Source organism: Amaranthus tricolor, chromosome 16 (genome assembly GCF_026212465.1).
Source record: "Amaranthus tricolor cultivar Red isolate AtriRed21 chromosome 16, ASM2621246v1, whole genome shotgun sequence".
Taxonomy (NCBI): domain Eukaryota; kingdom Viridiplantae; phylum Streptophyta; class Magnoliopsida; order Caryophyllales; family Amaranthaceae; genus Amaranthus; species Amaranthus tricolor.
Genome location: NC_080062.1, coordinates 7152098 through 7172615, shown reverse-complemented (window position 1 = coordinate 7172615; position 20518 = coordinate 7152098). Strand labels below are relative to the sequence as shown.

At 34.5% G+C, this 20518-nt stretch overlaps 3 protein-coding genes across 3 annotated transcripts; 1 reads left to right on the top strand and 2 right to left on the bottom strand.

Annotated features, from left to right (window-relative positions):
- Positions 1-1404: 1404 nt before the first annotated feature.
- On the top strand, positions 1405-3794 carry LOC130802770 (probable glycosyltransferase At5g25310). The gene is given in 4 exon segments (XM_057666831.1): positions 1405-1473; positions 1475-1502; positions 1505-1578; positions 2466-3794. Coding segments are annotated over 4 exon segments (831 nt in total). The 5' UTR covers positions 1405-1410; the 3' UTR covers positions 3132-3794.
- Positions 3795-4407: 613 nt separating this feature from the next.
- On the bottom strand, positions 4408-6029 carry LOC130802481 (ACT domain-containing protein ACR2-like). The gene is made up of 2 exons (XM_057666500.1): positions 5739-6029; positions 4408-4845 (listed from the first exon to the last, which is right to left on the bottom strand). The coding sequence occupies exons 1-2, from the start codon at positions 6027-6029 to the stop codon at positions 4408-4410; spliced, it is 729 nt and encodes a 242-aa protein (XP_057522483.1).
- A 1972-nt stretch (positions 6030-8001) lies between these two features.
- On the bottom strand, positions 8002-19122 carry LOC130802769 (uncharacterized). The gene is made up of 10 exons (XM_057666830.1): positions 17620-19122; positions 16501-16953; positions 16106-16407; positions 12241-12981; positions 11882-12160; positions 11529-11690; positions 10501-11433; positions 10206-10421; positions 9265-9525; positions 8002-8725 (listed from the first exon to the last, which is right to left on the bottom strand). The coding sequence occupies exons 1-10, from the start codon at positions 19040-19042 to the stop codon at positions 8351-8353; spliced, it is 5145 nt and encodes a 1714-aa protein (XP_057522813.1). The 5' UTR covers positions 19043-19122; the 3' UTR covers positions 8002-8350.
- Positions 19123-20518: the final 1396 nt, after the last annotated feature.

Here is a 20518-nt window from a genome sequence, read left to right as displayed (position 1 = left end):
TTATTTTTTTTCTTCGGCTCGAAACAACATTACCTTATTTTATTACCATAGTAATACTTCATTACCATTACAGCCTAATACCAGGTTGTTTGATGGTAATAAAAATGACCCTTTTTGGTAATTTCATTACCTTATTTTATTACCATCCATTACCATTGAAGGTATCCAAACAACCAAATTTTTTATTACTTAATTTTATTACCATTACCGCTCTCTAATACCATGTACCAAACGGGCCGTAAATGTCAAACAATATGTTGTGTGATGAAGAAACTTAAAGGCCAAAATTCATGAAGTTTGATAACAAATTAGGGCAGCAAGTGAAAAATTGTATTTTCTTCAAGATTATTGTTTGTATAAGTATCAAATGTTTAAATTACTATATAACAGAAATTTTTTCCATGACTTAGTTTAGTTGATATAACAAATTAGGTTTTGCTGTCATTAGCAAGAACACCTCATTACACAAATTTTCTGTTCATATTACAGTTGAACTAGACTCTTGATCGATACGTACAGCTTGTTAGGAAAAAGCTATATATACTCAATATATATCAAGTACTGTTGCTATTAGAATCATTATCAGGGTCACTGTTGAAGCAGTTGAACCTTTTGAAAAAGATTAATCTTTATTTTTTGGTGTAATTAGCATGTCACCATCTTTGTTATTTCTTCAGTGATTGTGATCTGAATATGTTATGTTAGACAGCAGCTAACTAGCGCGCTATCAGGTTTATTACCATTAACTTTATTTGAAGTCATAGATGATATCCCATACAAATCAGAGTTGGGTGATTTGAAGTCTTATTACCTAATAACATCATGTAACTTTAGATATTAGTACCTCTCCATCCTCTCTGTCATTACAAATTACAGTTTCCACCATGCTGAAAGATAATTATCTAGTAAGTTGTGAATTCGTTATTAGTCGTAGATCTTAATCTGTAAGTTAAAGGGTTTAAAATTATTGAAAAGGTATGATTTGAATTATAAAGCTCTAGTTTAAAAATTATACTTTTGCCCACTAAGCTAATATATTCCATTATTTTTATTGTAATTGTAATGTAATTGTTATAGTACATTTTATTTTTATATATCAATCCAAAACTTTTCAGGGACAAGCTCCCTTTATCCCCAATGAAGGTCCACCTAGCTGTGATGGCCTTTTATGGTCATCACAATTCACACATTCACACTATTCCCCGGCCACTAAACATGCATGTATAACACAATCTAATACTACACTCATCTACAGATATATTGTTTATCCCTTTATAATAATACTATGACCATCCACACATTTTTCTTTTGAAAGTGATTTGTAGCAAATTTAGCATGACATATTACGAAAATTTTAAATTTTGTTTTTCTAATAAATTTTAAGGCAATTTGTACAGGAGGTATCGAGAAATGGAAAGAAGATTGAAAGTATACGTGTACGAGGAAGGTGATGTACCACTTGTTCATGACGGAACCATGTAAGAACATCTACATAATTGAAGGTGATGTACCACCAAGTATCCCTTCTGGAATCTCACTAAAGGGGCTGATCACTTCATGCTCAGTTGTCATGATTGGGTAACTCCCTTTCTCTTTATAAATTTTATTAACACCACGCTTCTACTTATTACTTAACATATAACAATAATGTCAAACCTTAACCTTATCCCAAAACACCAGACTAGTTACATGAATCAATAAATTATTCTACATTAATTCTCCTTTCTTCTATTTTCACTCTTCCCCTTTAGGAGCCTTCTTTACTAATCATTAAAGCTCAAACTTTTCTATTTTCTTAGTGGTTCACCAAAATAATTCATAGTTGCATATCCTTTACCACCTTGGACAAAAGTTTTCATCTTATCCTCAATACCCGCCACACTTCTTTTTTCTATGCTTTTATTTAGAATTATGTTCTTCAAAGCTAAGTATAATATAAAGCTTATATGTTTTCATCATTGGAAAATTTGATTAGCTATGAACAATCAACTGAAGTGAGAACATAAATTCTTTTCATTACTTGTATACTTAATTTAATATCAGAACGGTTGTTTTGATAGCATTCAAGAAGGGACGGGAAGGGAAGAGAAGCCAAGTTGGTTATATGGAGATCTCCTTTTTCATGATCAGATCTTGGTTTGAATCAAGGGAGAGGCATTTGTCTTATTCTTTGGTCCTTGCCTCCTTAGAGTTGGCCTCTTACAGAGATTGGGAATGTCACCTCTTGAATCTTGATCATCGATCACCTCTTGGTTGGTTTTACCCTTCATGGTTCTTTGTCAGCTAGGATCACGAATCGGGGCTTTACCCGATGCATAATCCGATCCCACCTATACTGAAAAAAGGGGAAGGGAAGGAAAATGATGGTGTGTTTTTCATCTAAACATAGTATAACTGTGCTTTTATATCTTACAGTTCTTGCAATATAGAAACCAAATTGACCAAATATGTGTCTTTTGCTGCAGGGACCTTATACCTCACGTGCAAATTCAAACCTATACAACAAATCTATAAGGGTTCTATGCAATGCAAACACCTCCGAGGGCTTTAACCCACAAAAAGATGCAAGCTTACCTGAAATCTACCTTTTGGATGGCAACATTTCTCCAAAACTTATCTCTAGACGGCGAAGAAAAACTACTCATCGACCATACTTAGCTTTCTTCGCTGGTTGTCTCCATGGTTCAATAAGGCCTGTCCTCCTCGACCAATGGAAAGGATGAGACCCAGCCCACCAAGTCTATGAATACCTCCGAAAGGGCTTGGATTATTACACTATTATGCTTCAGTCTAAGTTCTGCCTTTGTCCAAGTGGCTATGAAGTTGCTAGTCCAAGAATAGTGGAGGCCATTTATGCAGATTGTGTGCCAGTTATACTGTCTAAGAACTATGTTTTTCCTTTCAGTGATGTTCTAAGATGGGAAGCGTTTTCGATACAGGTGGATATTGAAGATATTCCTAAGTTAAAAGATTTATCAGCTGTTTCTGAAGAGAAGTACAAAAAGCTTATTGAAGGGATCAAAGCTGTTAGACAACATTTTATTCTCAACAGGCCTGCAAAGAGGTTTGATGTTTTTCATATGATTTTGCATTCTGTTTGGCTTAGAAGACTAAATTTGCAACTTAGGTAATATTTTGATATGATTTTATTTATCTGTCTTATAATTTCATGTAGTAACATGTATTCAGCAGGAAATACTAACTGGCTAGTTTTATTCCATTCAAAAATCATGTAAAATTGCACTTTCTGTCCATATGTAGAGAATTCTCTAAAAAGGAAAATTGTGTTCTGTATTCAGTCTATTAAAAATCTGCTAAAAACTATGATTTACTCTGCTCCATATATGTTAAATTCGGTTATCATAGTAGATGAAGAGTGCTAATAGAGTATATAACATAGAGTAGCCTTGGAGCTTTAACCAAAAGCTTAAGCTGATGGTTAAAGCCATATATTTACTACACCCCCTCTCACGGAAGTTGTTTGGGTAAAAAGTTTAGATTCAACACATGCCATCGCTATACTTGTCACTCTATATTTCACTTGAATCGAAGGTTAGATGATGTTCGAACCCGTGATCTCTTGTCACGTTGGCCTTCGAAATATGTCAAGACAGTAACTTAGCCAAAAGGATAAGTTGATGCTTGAAGCTATGGGATATATTGTATACTCTATCAAAGAGAAACACAGACCGGGTTACAAGCAATTCAGATTTGGTGAACTAAAATGTATGTGACTTTAACAATCAAGCTTTTATTTATTTGCATAGAAATGGATGGAAAGTGGAAACTTAACCTATGACAGGTCTTTACCTATTTACATGAACACAAAAAAAAAAAAAAAAAAAAAAAAAAAAAAAAAAAAAACTCCCGAATGATGTTGAAAGTTAGAACAAGTTAGGACATATCCCTTAAGTCATGAACGAATTATTAGGACAAAACAAGTATTAAAGCTTTATGTCCAAAGCATTTGCTTGTTTGAGCACTTTGTACAGACATGACTTCTCGTGTAGAAAAGCTTTGTTTCGTGATGCATTGTGTTGTTATTACATTCGGTTGTAACTAATGATAACTGGTATTTAATCAGTTATTTTGCATGAAACCAATGGATGAATGATTGCTTAATCATATAATTGGTAACATTATATTACTTCAAATATAAAAAAGATTTACAAACAAATCACTTAAAAAGCGTTGCTCAGAATCGGGCTTGAATAGCACCATTTAATATTTGAGGCCCCTTATTTTATTCGGCCCTAGGCAGTCGGCTATCCCGAATAGCATAAGAACCAGCCTTGAGTATAATTGACCCTTAATATAGCAACACTAGAAAAGCATATGATTTAACGAGTTATTTTACTATAATATAATACGAAACTAAAAAAAATTAAAAAAAAAAACTATAAATCTTTAGCGAATTGAAGACAACATAGGATAGATCATAGAGAAACATTTCCAAACCTGAAAGGCATGTCCATCTCGAGTATTTATGTAACCATGAAAGATCACATATTCCATATCAATGAGTGTACACGAAGTGTCGAATACGACCCTAGCACGGTCCCTGCACTCTACACTAATAATCGAGTAGCCCTTTTCATGGCATCCTTCAATGTATATAATTGCTTTCATCCCGGCCTCCTCGTCACCCTGATGTTCGAGTGGAGATCTAGGAGAAGTCGAGGGCTCGAAAGCTGGCGAATCGAAATCTCGATTCGACAGCATAAGCTGGTGCAATCGCCTCTCAACATTGGTGATCATTTTTATTCCTTCACCAATAACATTTGATGTCTTTAATTCTTGTTGTTTTAAGTCTATTTCAACTAGGGTTGATTTTGCCCCGAGTACCTAGATGTGGGTACCCAACAACCAATGAGAAGATGGAGATTTTCTGTTCGAAAAACGTATCAATTAGAGTTGTTAAAAATTGAGTCGACATGATATAGACCTCAATATATACTTGGTTATAAGTTTTTTGTAAACATGATATACAATTTATTAAATTTAGCATGACGAAAGATAACAAGTTTGTATCTCATCCATGATCCACCTTTCATTTCAAAGTGGAGTACTTAGATTCATGTATAAGAAAACAGTTCTAGCCCAAATGGCTATCATGTGAGGAGGCATAATAGAGTGTATACATAACGTATTAGGTGCCTTCAACCATCATGAGTTTGCTTTGGTTGAGTTGGTTCCTTCACAATTATTTCTCCTATTTTTGTTTATATAGCTAACCTTATACCGATGGATTAAGACTTTAATATTATTGTAAACATATGAATCGATGGATTAAGACTTTAGCATTATTGTAAACATATGGACAAAGTTAATATGTATTTCAAGTATTTCGACACAAAAATGCTTATAGACCTAGCATAGTAGTGAAATTTGCCTCCTACAAAAATTTAAATTTGATTTTTTTTTTCTCTATTCGGCCTATACTTTAGCAACAATGTTAGCGGAAAAAAAATTCTTGGCCACATACATTGGCGACAAAAAAGGTGAAAAAAAGCCTATGACGCCAACGTTGCAACAAAAAGCTTATTGTCACCTTTTTTGTCGCCAAAGTCGGAGACTGAGGCTTTTTATTTGTTGTCAAAGTTTTTTTAGTGTCGATTGTCACCACTACAGAACGAATCAATTTCCATTCTTTTTTCCTGACTCAAAAAATAAAAGAACTGGCCTCCGAAGTACTTACAGAAACACACTAGACTTATCAAAGAACATGAATGCAATACCATTGTAAGGTGTTCTTCAATAGAGGCTAATCGATTGGGATCGTCGATGGGAGAAAGAGAAGATTGATCGGAGAAATGGACAACGGAAGCCAATTGAGCATTGTGACACCAAGCATGAGCCTCAACGATATTACAATAAAGATCAGTAAGAACAGCTGAGATTTCAGAAAGGAGTCCTGGTCTATCAGTTGTCATTTCTATTGCAGTGTGTTTTGATACGAAGCTTTTGCTTGTGCTTGGCTTCACTAGTGTAGGCTTTGACTTGACTCTTGCTGATCCAATGCCCTGCATTCTATGTAGACTTGTGTTATTGATCATTTATTATTATTATTATTATTATTATTTTATTCTCGTTGCTATAAGATAGTTAAAAAATCATTTAGTTTTTTTGATTAAATTTTAAAATTTTAAAAATTGTTTGTATTGGGTTAAAATTAGTCATAATTGTGTAATATTAAACTCAAATAATAAAAATTGACAAAATATTAGTAGGTTACAACTCAAAAATATTATGTAAAACTAAAAAACTAAGAACGTCACACATCAATCTATCAAGTTATTTAGGTTGAAAAACCAAACTCAAACCTATTTATTTATTCTAAATTACTTGCAACATTAGAAATATTGCACTATTTATTAATCACTCTTAGTTTGTGATTAGTTTTAATCTATAAGTTAAAACACAGTCAATTGAAATCTTGTTTGTGATTAGTGCATTTGACTGTTTGAAAAGTCAAATGTTATAAGTATTTTGGAATTGAGGAAGTATAATTTACACTCTCTATTCCTTTAAATTTGCTGTTCAAAGTAATATTTTTCCTCATAATATATCACTTTCAGTAGCAAACTCAAAAGAATATTACATTGTTTTTATTTATATATGGTTGAAATGTTAATGCAACACGTAAGCTCTACATCAAGTGCACTGTGTGCATAACCCATGTGTTGCACATGTTCACATCACGTATAGAATACAATTAACGCCATTTGGAGTGAGCATAAAAATTAAATGGTTGATTTATGTACCTGTTGAATTTTGTTGAGAACTGTTTGGTCCCTAAGCTTGTTACCATTTTTATCCTACAACACCAAATGTGCAAACTATAATTACCCAATTATAGTAAGAAATCAACCACAATCAAGATAAATAATTTCTAGTTAACTTTTTTAATTTTCTTTATATATATTGGGGGAGAAAAAAAACTAAATACTACTTTTAAGCAATGTATATTTGTGGATGGAATTTTATTTGTTAAGAAATTTATAGTTAAGCTTTAACGGGAAATAATTGTTATTTAGGATCATATTGATTATATCCTCATATTTTCCTAATTTTTAGGATCTCTGGGAGTTAATAAATCATGTTATTTACGTTGGTATATTATTATCATTTTAAAAACAAATGTTGTTACATTTAATGAATTATATACATTAATAAATTAAATTAATTAAGTACTCCTAATATTCATTGATATTGACTTTTACTAATTGGAACTAAGATTTTTGATATTTTTCTCAAGTTAAAACAAATTTTTTGATATTTTTTTCAAGTTAACATATAATTCCATAAACCGAGCAAAATGACTAAATTTTTTCATAATTTTTTTATGAAGTTAACTAAACAGCATGATCTATTAATGACCGTCGATTAGCAATAAAAAAGCAGACTATTGCTTAGAGTCTCAAAACTTTTAGAGTCTAAAAAATTTTATGTTCATTTACAAGGTTAATATTGACTTGATTTAAATTTTAAATATAATTTACTATTTACTATTAATATCCACAATAAAAAATTATAAGTATTATATTATTTATAACAATAAAGTTTTTAGTTTTTTTATCTTTGATTCCGGAGCCAAAATAAATAAGACGACGGTTTAGAGTTGTAGATGAATATTGTATATGCATTATTACTCCATAAATGGACATTACTATTTTGACCAATAATCATGATATTACGTTGAGAGAAATATATTTTTAAGGTATTTATTGAAATAAACTTATATATTCCGTTCGTGTTAATACAAAGTTTTTTATCATACAATTTTTATAATTTGTTATGATGCGTAATTAGAAATATTATTGCTTAAAAATTTAATTTGAAAGGCGTGTCAAAAAAAATAAACAAACACCACACGAAGGGAGTACATTTTCAAAGCTTTTTACCATTTTTGTTCATTTTCATTTATTTGTATTTAGAGTTAATTCATTAGAATGAAAATAACGAAGATCCAAACGAAACAAAAAGAGTGCAAAATAATGAGATACCAAAACTTTTGAAGCTTTTTGAATTAACCTTGTGATGTAAAAAGGATGGACCAAAATATTGTAGGCATTTGCAAATGCTAGTTCCATTGAGACTCATTCCCCAATCTCACTCGCAATTACAAATAAAATCACACCCACATTTCTTCCATCTTCGTGCGTTATACGTATGTAATATATCCCCCGTACCCGACCGAAGTGCTAGAGATCAAATGCCAAGGATGAGGCATAATGAGTATCAACCCCGAAAAAAAATGAACAAACCTCGTTTTTACCTACATTCACCTTTGCAAAAGTCGAGGAAGAGGGCCATCGAGAAAATTTGGACCGACGATTTCTTGGCTATTTCAAGTATGCTTGAAAATCCAGGGACCCATTGCACCGTTCATATGATGACCGTTGCTATGAACCCCGGCACCGCTTGTGACAAGGTCAAGCGGCAAATTAACAGACGTTGATGGTAGAGGTGGTGCGGCATGTTGCATTGCATTTGAGAATAACGCATGCGTATGTGGAAGGGCATGTGGGCTAATTCGAGGACTACCTGCTGAAGAAGCCTTGCACTGTTGTTGGAGGGTGCGGATTTGCCTTAAACCGGCTTCATGGATGCCAGCCAATGTCTCGAGCTCCTTCATTGAAAGAGCTTCCAAGCCAACGCCATATAGAGGAGCATGTCGTGACATTTCTTCCTGAAGAGAAGCCTCGACGGTATGGATGTAATGCTGCATGAAAACGAGAAACTAGTAAGATTAAATGAAAGAAATGAAATCAAATGGCAACCGGCTTTTGAGACCTAACTTTTCAAAGGCTTTCTGCATATACTCCATAAACCAAGGACGTGTTTTCCCGATTACATTGTAAACACTAGGTGTTGCTTTTTAAGGGCAATGACATGTAACATTAACGGAGCTCGACCGGAACTTTAAAGGGCTTTAAGCACTTGATTTGCTCTTTTAAATTCTATGTATATCTTTATTCTTTAACAAATTCTTAAATGAGATGGTCTCTATTGGGCTGGCCCATGCATATTTAGTGTATTAAAGTGATCATTTACAATTTTAAAGTGATAATTGGCTAATTTTATAGGTCCGCCTCATGGTGATGGTGAGACAGTCTCATATATGACGAACTCTTAATCTTTTATTTAAATTAAATCTAAAAGCTTGAACATGAGGCAATATTGTCATTGTCACAAAATCATCCATCATAAGCATGAAGAAATTTGAAGTTGCTCTAAATCATCTAAAGTTGAGTCATATACCTCGCAATCCCGCAATTTCAACTCCATTTCATTAATATAAGCTTCACAACGAGCAACTTGCTCTTCCTTCTCTCGCTTCTCCCCTTCAGTTTGCCCAACTGTTTGTGTTAGCCTTCGCACTTCATCTTCAAGGGACTGCCTAATCTCCTTTTTGGTAACACTTTCCGTAGCATATCTTTTCAACTCTTCATCAAATTTTTTCCTTGCAGCTTCAGCGTTTTTCAAACGTTCCGCAAGAGTATTTTTCTCCTTCATTATTTTCTGCAAATATGTCACAAATCGCAAGTCAGAAATAGATCAAAGATTTTGTACGATCGAAGATATAAATCACATCAATCTATGGAAGAAATAGATCACATCAGTCCATGGGTTCAGATTTCAATGCACGTTAAACACTTTGGCAATATTAGCGTGCACAACAATGTCAAAGTCCGAATCCCAGCAATATTGGGTCGGCTTATCAACATGCAAAGACAAAAAAATACACTCCCATCTAGTTCAGGATCTCGAGTAAAATTTCACAGCAGCATCTGCTACACAACCAAAGTATTTAAACTAGTTACCTAGTCAATATCACACTAACATGCAAGCATCACCGAAACTTTTTTTGGCATTCTTAACACCATGATCAAAACAGAGCACATCCGTCCAATATAAGAGAATAAAATAGAAATTCCACACTAATTAATGCATTATCAGCAACCTAAGACAACCACTATTATAAATATAATTTTAGAGCTTTGTCACCACAACGCTTGTTCATAAAACATACTATCATATGATTCAGTAATCTCCTTGCGAATCGCAAATAAAAAAAGAATTATGGTCAGGTTTGGGCTATTTTACAATCATTTTGAGCGAATCGTGAATTCAAAAATCGAATTAACTAGCGAATTATGTTACACTGAATTTCAGCATAACAAAAAGACATAATACTGCACCTTCATCTCATCGCGTTTCCTGGACTTTAATTGAGCTAGTTGGACCTCAGCATCATAAAGACGATCCTGCAGTGCCCTTTTCTCGCTTGTTAGCTTTGTGATTTCCTCATCTCGCTCAGCTCGAAGCCAATCGAGTTGACTTTCAGTATCCTGTAATTGTTCTGAAAGTTCCTTCTTTTCACGAGCAAAACGGTCCACCTCAGCCTTCATTTCAGACTGGAATTTTTTCAAAGGTCAATTATCAAAAGATAGATAATCCTTGCTCAAAAGATGTTGACAAATGCACAAGAAATACCTTAAGACGACTATTTGCAGACTCGTAATCATTCAGCTTCTGTGATATAAGAGCCTTCTCTTCAACCAAATTAGACTTATCAGCTTTCCATTCTTCACGAAGTCTGACAATTTCATCTTCACTAGAACACAGTTGATGCCAAAGTGCTGCACGATCTACGTTTGCAAGTTCAGCAACCTCCCGCATCATACTCAATACCGGTCTAATGATTTCTTGCTCCTCACAAACAAGAAGTATCAGAACTTCCATATATAAATCAAAATCTTGAGTGGCATCTGTACCACAGGTTACATGATCAACCAATCTCTTCAGGATCCGCCCACGATATGAATCATCAACATACCATTTGAACAAAATAGTATAAAGCAACTTGACAAAGCCTTTTACACGTGGATCGCTGGAAAGCGCCAACATCTCTGCAAGGCCAAGGAGTGTCTCAAAGTCATCTTGGGTGGCTCTAAGTAGATCATTGATCTGTCTCTCTACTGTGATATCCGTAGTCTGTTCTGCAATGTATCTAGCATTATAGCCAGCTCTCTGAGAATGTCGTCTCTCTAAAACCATTGCTACAGATGGAGCCATTATGGCCCCACGAGCTACAGCTCTCTCAAAGATCTTTGACGCATCAACCGCAAGGCAAGGTATGGATAACATTTCAATCAGTAGGTAGATATCAGAAAAATGGTGACTACCACAGAACGAACGCTCATTCATCACATTTAAGATTTCAGAAGGGGGGCCATTTTCACCAAAAAAGAATACCCCATTAGGCAACGATGAATAATTTGCACCACAATCATCATCAGAATCAATATCTCTAAGTATAGCTTCCGAAACATCTGCCCAACTATGTACAGTCCTAGTTAGAAAGTCAAGAACACAAGGAGAAACATCTGGTCCCAACTGTTTTAGCCTTACACGGAGAGACCTAACCTACAAAATTGGAATAGAAAGCATTTATACATGAAACAGAAGCATGTGCACAACTATAGAGTAAGTACAAAAGGGTGTGGAAACAAATTGCTCACAGCTTCTGGAAGACGATGGCAATGCGTTGCAGCCTTCAATATAAAATTTATTGTTGCTGCCAGAGGTTCGTCATTTGAATCTTCAAGAAGTGCAACAGACTGAAATAAAATATGTTCCCAGACCTCGCTACCGCACTCCAATTGACTTAAAGCACCAAACACCTAGTAATAAAGCCATATTCAAAAAGATGTACTCCCTTTGCTTTAAATAGATGTCCACTTCACAATATGTGACTCACACTAGAGTCACAAATTGTGAGGTGGACAATCTTTCTTGAAAACAGAGAACTTCAACAAAGTTTAAAGTATTTTGACCACAAAAGAAAGAGAAGCACTCAAAAAGATTATCTTACAGTTAGCCTCAATGCAGGTTCCGCATCGGGCTTCTGAAGCCTTTCAAGAAGCGCAGACGCCGCAAGAGGATGCTCGGAATGCTCAACCAATTTTGGAACTAAAGCAACAAGTTCTGGTTGCAAATGCTTTGGTGCTTTATCCAAAACAAGAGCAATCTTTTGGGCAGATTGAGGTCTTCGCCTTGGCTCGGGACAGCCTTGAGGCACAGCTCCATCCAGAGCTCTCAGAGAATTTACAATTAGTCCTAACAGCTCCTCTGATTGCTCGGGCCACTTGGACTTGAGATGAAATAAGAAATCAAAAATCTACTTTTCCAACACTAAGTTAAACAGATTTTTTTTATGAGAAGACAATTTACCTTCGAGCGGAAAGCAGTTTCAGGTGGTCCTCTAGCAGAAGTTTCAGGAGGGTGCGTAGGCTGTCCGGGAACAACCTTTTCAACCACATCAGTGTTCGTAGCCCCCATACCTGCGTTTGTCCTTGTGCTTTGAACAGCTGCAGCACTGGCACATCCACTGACTGATGAATCCAATCTCTCAAACAAAGGGTGTTCCATTTGCTCGGCTGCTCTGTTCTCCCTTCCCTGCTGTATAGAGGAAGTAACTTCACCACTGTCTGGAGAATCCTTTGAGTCTGCATTGCACACATCATCACCAGGACTTTCTTCTAAAGGCCGGCAACATTCAACCATTATATCCAAGAGTAAATCAATAATTGCCTGCTGCAATACTTTTACGCCCATTAACAAATTCATTAAACTAGGGGAAGCTTCCTCATTCTTGGAGGCCTTCTTTCCATCATTGGAACCAGAAAGCTTTGTAGGAAGGAGTAAGCGCTTCACTTTTTCAGGATCATCAAGATAAACGCGAAGCCCAGTTAAGAAACCAGCAATAGCACCAGCATCCATCAAAAGCTTCTCTCTTAAAGTGACTTGCGGCTGTGAAGGATTGTCCCCATATGTAAGATGAAACCCCGCTCTAGATAAAAGGTTTCTAAATATATCTTCTTCATCACCACTGATTACTTCACTGTCTTCAGAGTCAATCAGATCATCAGGGTCTGTTGTCAGAGCGTCCTGATCATCCTCAGAAGCAAGAACCTGATAAAAGTTGAGATTGGATTGCAATAGGTTACGACATAACAAGTAAAAACCAAGTTTATTCCAACAAACCACCTCTTTCTAACACCACCAAGAGAAAACCTTTTAAGTAAAACCTTCAAAAACCAGATATACTATTTCATAAGCTTTTCCCATAAGACCTTAAGCAAATGATTGAAAAAGCAGTAATTTAAATACGGGAACCAAGCATTTTTCCCCCAGTCTAACAAATTTATTGCACCAAAAAAGCCCTTCATCAGTAGAGTAAGTCAACCCAAAAAAATCCAGCAATGATGTAGAGACCAAGCAGATAAACTTTTGAAATACATAAAAGTATCGCTCTGCCACCTTGAGAGTTTAGCATCATTCATTCACGAAGATATATACATCCTACATCCCCTTGATTTTGCTACACTAAGCAAATTGAAGAGCTTATTGAGTATAGTGTAGCAATTCAAAGGGAGAATGGAAGTATAGTATTATTTTTGAGTCTCTCTATAACTTGCAAGCTCAAGATAATTAAGCAATGACAAGCAAAAAGTACAACAAGGCCTACATATTTTATTAAAAAAAATGCGTTAACGGTCACGATCGTTGTGATGGAACGGTGATGTGGTAACAGGAGTGATGTGCTTATTCTAATGCCTAAATATCGGTCAAAGTCATAAGATATCCCGTGATACACTCTAAAATGCGTGTTTTTTTTACATCTTTACAATGCGGGAAATGTCTTTCTTTAATTTTGAAAACCTTTATAACACGCCCAAACAATGCAATGCGTCCTTGTTTTACACTATGGCTCACATAAATTTAAGAAAGTTCTGACTTACGAAGTCTAATAAGTAAAAGATGTTTTCAATTGAAAAGAAAGAAATGTAAGTCAGTTTATGAACGTGATATGAACAGTTATCATTACTAATACTTCAGTAATCAGTACCACTACAACCCAGGTTAAGATAAGAAAATTATTATTACTAATACTTCGGTACCAACTACCACCCAGACAAACTTGACCCTTCTGTAGTATATAAAAATTGGGAGCACAGGGACTCATAAGTTACGCTAAGTTCTCAAACTTTTGGCCATTTTGTCAATCCACATTTACTCTCACTAGATACAAACAAGACATGCTATTCCTCGTTATCTTAATAATTGCACCACTTCTTCCTTGAACACGGGAGCTTTTGGCAATAATTGTACAAATATCAAGAAATTAAAAATGGCGGAAATTTGTAAGCTTTCCCAAGCAAGCAATAGTAACACAAGAGACACAAAATGCCAAACATTGTAATGCAAATAGAAGAGAAGGCACTATAATCAATGCCAAATGGACCCACGCATTGTTCCCTTGGAAAATATATTACTCCCAAGAACTCATCCTCAATAGCTTAAGCTAGCCAAAACAATTGCTCAGAAATTTAGAGGACCTCTTCGTATACATTAAAAGAAATGTTTGTTATCACTTTGCCACAAGTGATCCTTCCACAACAAAAATAATGTCAAAAACTTAATTCCAAAAGATTGGGGTTGACTATATGAACCAATAAATCATTATGTGTGGTCATCCACACGAATGCTTCCAATTCCATTCATTCGAATTTCTACTATTTCAGCATGTAAATCTAAATTCCTCATTTCCCACATTATGATCCCTCCACTTTCCAATTATTTTAACACTTCCCATTTTAGTTCGTTTATTGCTCTTTTAAAGTCATTTACTCATTTTCTTCCAATGTAAGGGTTTCTTCCACTCCCTATACCTTTCAAATGTTTCTTCTCTCTTTTGTCTCTCCCCTTGCTCCAAAAGGTGTAACATCCTTACCTTCAGCTTTCAAAAGTTTAAACCTACAAAGTTCCCACTCTAGAAATTTTCTTTAATAGTGTAACCCTTCATAGAATAAAGACAACAGTATTTTAACTGTAATATGTACAATGAAAAAACTAATACGAGTGAATTCTGATAAATCCACTCATCATTGGGCAGTTACAAAAAATACTTAAAAGAGTCATTCCACATTGTGATACATCTGTCGCCAACTTTTAATCCTAGAAGTTTCCAACTAAAGATGAAAAGTATCTAATGAGTAAAAAAGGAATAACTCATTAAGAAAGGCCTTAATCTTTTCACCTTGAAAAAATCTTTGAGAGAAAAAAAAAAGATATAAACATATAATTAGGGTCATAATATTGGATAAGGGCTACCAGTTTCATTTTATAACCAAAAAATAGCTCATATCAATTCCAATTATTCCAATTCTGGTACGGACCAATAAATCCGATAAGTTCACACAAAAGGCCTCCAAATGAAAAGAACGAAGTCTAAGCCAGCTTGTCAACTAGATAAAAAAAATTACAAACCCTAATACTACAATAGTATGAGGTGAATTTGACCCTACAGAGTTAGAATATGGAAACACATGTAATCATAAGCTAGGATGAGTCCTCAAGATTTGGGCATTTAGGCAGTCCATATTTATTCTCACTCCAAAATAATACTAGCTTTACTATAGTCCGCCTCCTTCAGGTGGTAAACAAAGACCAGGCAGAAGAATCAGAAATGGAATTAAAATATTAGCCTAGTAGGATTCAAACCTTGGAAAACTATAAAACTTGGATGACCACATTACAGAGCAACAACAGGAGCTAAAGATATCAATAAAGAGGTATGCGTCAAATTGCGTAGCTAATTTATTCCTTAAAAAGCAGATTTACCTGAAGAGAAAATATTACCCCATTTGAGGAGTCGTAGTTACTACTTTTACCCCCTCCCCCACAATGTTACCCCTAATTCCATCCAAGCATGCCATGGGAATATATAGTTTTTTTCTTCCTTTTCTTCGAGGAATGTTTGATGAGGATGGGAGCAGAAAATGTACATTTAAATACAGATATTTCCCCTGCATCATATACTTTTTTTGTTTACAATTATGACAGCACAATCACAACAAGCAAAGCTTCAGATTGAACCAATAAACATATATTTTATTGGCTATAATTATTCAGTGTTTCTATTACCTTACCGATAAGAAAAAAATAAGAGTAGGTTCCTACGTTGGACAAAACAGAGCTAGAGTGCAAAATCAATTTATGAACACAGAAGAAAAGGATCAGATTGCCCATTTACCTCCAAGTCAGAGAACTCGAACCAAGGACAGCAGTCCAAGATTTCACATACAAAAGCCACAGTATCGCGCAAAAGAAACCCAGCATCTGGTTCTAACATTTCAGAAACCTTCATAAACTGGAGGACAGAATTGTTCCAAGTTTTGGTGCAAATTGAGGACTCCTTCCAAACAGTCTTGGCAGGATTCTTCTGGTTCACAACCGCCATCCTGTATCTAACCCAAAAATTCTTATCGGGATCACTTCCAACGGATTGATCGCTCTCAAGATATATGCAAATGGTGTCAAAGGACTCATAAACACCTGCACCATGAAAGTTAGGCCAGCAACTAATTAGCATCAAAATGTAGAACAGAACATTAAATAGGAAGAAAATCTAGAAGTTTATGCACCTACCAATGCGTAGCTCACATCCACCAGCCTGAAAAAATTTGCTAAATATTTTCCGAGTTTCCATTATCTCTTTGAAGGACAAGAAGTTTTCGACTTTCCAGGTAAATGAACTTTTCTTCCTTGAGCAATCAATCTCAAAACTATTATCAGAGAAGTCCTCCATGATGGATGTTTCCTTCAAAATTAGAACCTCAGCAGAGAATATAACACTGTCCTGCACAAGGAACCCGGAGTCTTGATCAAACAAGCTTGTAAGTGTAACAAACTCACGCCATCCCCAATCCTTAGCAGCTTTGGAGTAGCGATTCTGAGACTCCTTCGTCACAGATTTCTCCTCCATCTTCTGGTTGACAACCGATAGTCTATGACTAACAAAACAACTCCAATCACTGGAGGTATTTCGTGAATCCGTAACCTCGAGAAATACAGAGAGGTGACATGGAGGTTGAGACTGCCCTGGTATCAAAAAAGTATAAGGTTTTTGCAGCAAAATAATATGAAAATACTATCAATATAATCGAGAACCTAGTACTCTGAGGAATGAAACTTAAGTTACCAACAAAGCTAGCAATTTACAATTGCATTAGTCTTTTCCAAATAACACAAAAAGGGCGGGAATTAGAGAGACAGAACCTTAAACTACAGTTGGGTCCAAAATGCTTTCCTCTAAAATTTTTAAACATAAAATGACCCATTTAACTTATGCTCTCCTAACGATAGTTTATAATTGCCCGCTGATTTGGACAAAAAGTGCTCTTTGTTTTAGGCAATTGCTTAAGAACACTGACACATGACTCACTAATCTCCTTGCGAATCGCGAATAAAAAAGCAAATTATAGTCGGTTTTGGGCTATTTCAGGGTCATTTTTTGCGGATTGCAAATTCAAAAAGCGAATTGACTGGCGAATTATGTTACCCTGCTTAAGAACATACTTCATATGATATACATGTATATTGTATAAGGAAGGAATTTATGACTAGGAAAATGCTTCCCCATATCTTTGAAAAAAATAACAATTCCAATCAACATTTACAGAAATTGTATAGGGAAAAAGGTATTCCATCAAACAAAACATAGCCTACATATGCAATAGCAAATATTTTTTAAAAAAATGCTCATACCTCGAGGATAAACAATAAGGCGACAATCACGATTACCAATTTGAAACCTCCTGCTCTTAATGCATAGTCCGGTAATCTTCCTTTTCTTCAAAAGATCCTTCAACCTGGTAAAATTATCAATCCTCCAAGTAAACTTCCCACTATGAGCATCTGACTTCCTCGAGCCACCACTCCCAGCCCTCGCTCCAAGAGCAATTCCACTCTTAGAAAAACTACTAAACTCCTTTATAACATGAAAAGAAGTACTAAAAACAGCTGTATCATCCACCAAAAACCCAGCATCCAAACCAACAAAATCCGACATTTTCATATAATCATTCCAACCCAAACTTGTATTATCCCCACTCTTATTATCAGCCGCAAACCTCCCATATGAATCCCTCTGCAAATGATTCAATCCTGGTTTCTGATTCAATACTGACATCCTAAACAAACACCAACAACTCCTCTCCGACATTGTCATATTCCCTCCACTATTCTTCTCTGTATCCTTACTCTCTAAACACATTGACAAATACTCCACTCCATTCACTGAGCTCTGATACACACTAATCCTCAAATTACACTCCCCTGCAGGGAAAACTGGACTCATTATCTTCTGTGTTTTAATCATTTCCTTAAACAAACTAAAATTATGCACCTTCCATGTAAACTTCCCACTTAAAACATCAGACGACGACAAAGACCCTACATTCCCTGCCCCGCTAACAACCCCTCCTCCACCTCCAACTCCACCGCATTGCAGCTCACTATTACTACCATTATTACCATTGTTATTACTATCTCTAGTAAAATTAACAGTTTCATTTAGTATCAAAATATCAGCCAAAATCAAAATAGAATCACCACAAAAAAGAAACCCAGTTTTAGAATCCAAGATAGAATTACAAGGAGTGAAATCACACCAACCATGAGATTTCTTCTTACTACTAAACCTATGCCAAGAATCTCTATGAATAGATTTTGAATCATCAACAACATTAACAAGAGATAACCTGTAACTTGTAAAACACTCCCATCTAGATGAATTTGACGGAGATTTTGTTGGGTCAACAATTTGAAGATAAATTGAAATATACCCAGGTAAAGCTTGAGAATCCCCTTTAGGATAAATCAACAAACGACAATCAAAACCACCCACTTCAAAATACTTGCTCCATAACGCTCTAGCTTTAATTTTCGACAAATTTGCAACCGTCCATTTACAAATAACAGAAAAATCTCCTCGTCTTTCGACAATAATGGACTCTTGACCACCACTTGCTGTTGATGGTGCTGATAAATCCTCTGTAGAAGACATGGCTGATGGAGGATCGATTGTTGTCGGCGCCATTAATGAAAGACCAGCTGCTTCCAATGAAGAAGATGATGATGATGATGACGATGATGATGAAGACGATAGGTTTTGTAGTTGCTGCTTCATATCTATGGAGGTTTGTTTGATTTTGCTAAAATGTTCTTTCTTAGGTTTTGGTGTTCTTGTTTATTTTCTTACATTACAACAATACTAGTACATCCTTTTTTGGGTCTTATATATTAATTTTTTTTTTCTTTTCTAATTTGTGTTCTTTTTTTTCTTTTAGAGGAAAAATGTAGGCATTTTGGCTTAAACAACTACTTTTCACAATTTATGTGTCAGCGATCAGACCCTTTTTATACATAAATTAAATAGTTTAACTAATATAATTATATAATTTTTAAATGATACAATTTTATGATGAAATTATCTCTATTGTATTAGCTTATATATATTTAGCATGTAGAAGTGATCACTTAAAATTTTAAAGTTATTAATTACAAAAATGGGCTAATTCATGTGTCCCATACAAGACGAGTTGATACAATTATTAGTATATAGACTCCTTATTTTAATGTCATCTTACCGGAAGACGATCTTTTATAAGAATGGCTCATTACCTTTTCTTTTAAAGAGGAATAAAAGACATCAAATCTAAGACCTTACAAAAATTTAATATTTACTCAAACTAACATAAAATTCAAATATTATAATAACTAAAAATATTAAACTATAAATGTTATTAGGGGTAATTTTGGGGTTTTGATAATATTGTTATTAATGGTGTAAAAGGGTAAGCTCTAAGAAAAATAATAAACCATATTTATTAGAAGTGTAATAAGTGAATTTGGTGAGTGTTCTTGCCTTATTGGGTGTTGAATTGGTGTACTCAATAAACTTATGAGCTAAGCCATTTGTATATTGTGGATGCAATTTATTTAATTTTTTTGGTTATTAGAACTTTAAATCATATGAAAAGGAGATTTGAAAAGATAAGTAATAGTGTAATTAGATTTAATGAGTTCAATCGAGTCTAGTTGAATTTGAACATACGAAATTATTATTATATAATTTAATTTACAATAATTATAGTTAAATTTAAATTCAAGAATGAAGTTGGAGCTTTTACAAGTATAAACTTTTCTAATATAAACAAGATTTGATCCCACATCATAAACAACTATGCTATATAACTTTATGAGGTATGACAATTGTCTTGAGACAAAATGCAAGTATACTTCATATTATTATTTTCCTAATATTATGATAGTATTAAATAATTCCTTTTTGGGAAAAAGTTCATAAATTTTTAATTTAATTCGAGTATTAATTGCAATGAATCAATATAACAAAAATCTATAATATATAACCATTACTAAAGTAAGTTTTCAAATCTGTATTTTCTTTTTAAGTAAGCTCATAAATTGCAACTTACAAATTACTAAAGTAAGATCTTAAATCCACATTATTAGGTGTTAAGGACTATTTCTTTATCTTTATATTTAGTCTTTGATCCATAAAATTCCGTCTAATCCATCTCTGAAGGTTTGTTTGGATTTTGGAAGATCAAACAAAGGGGAATTTAAGTGATATAATTTTTTT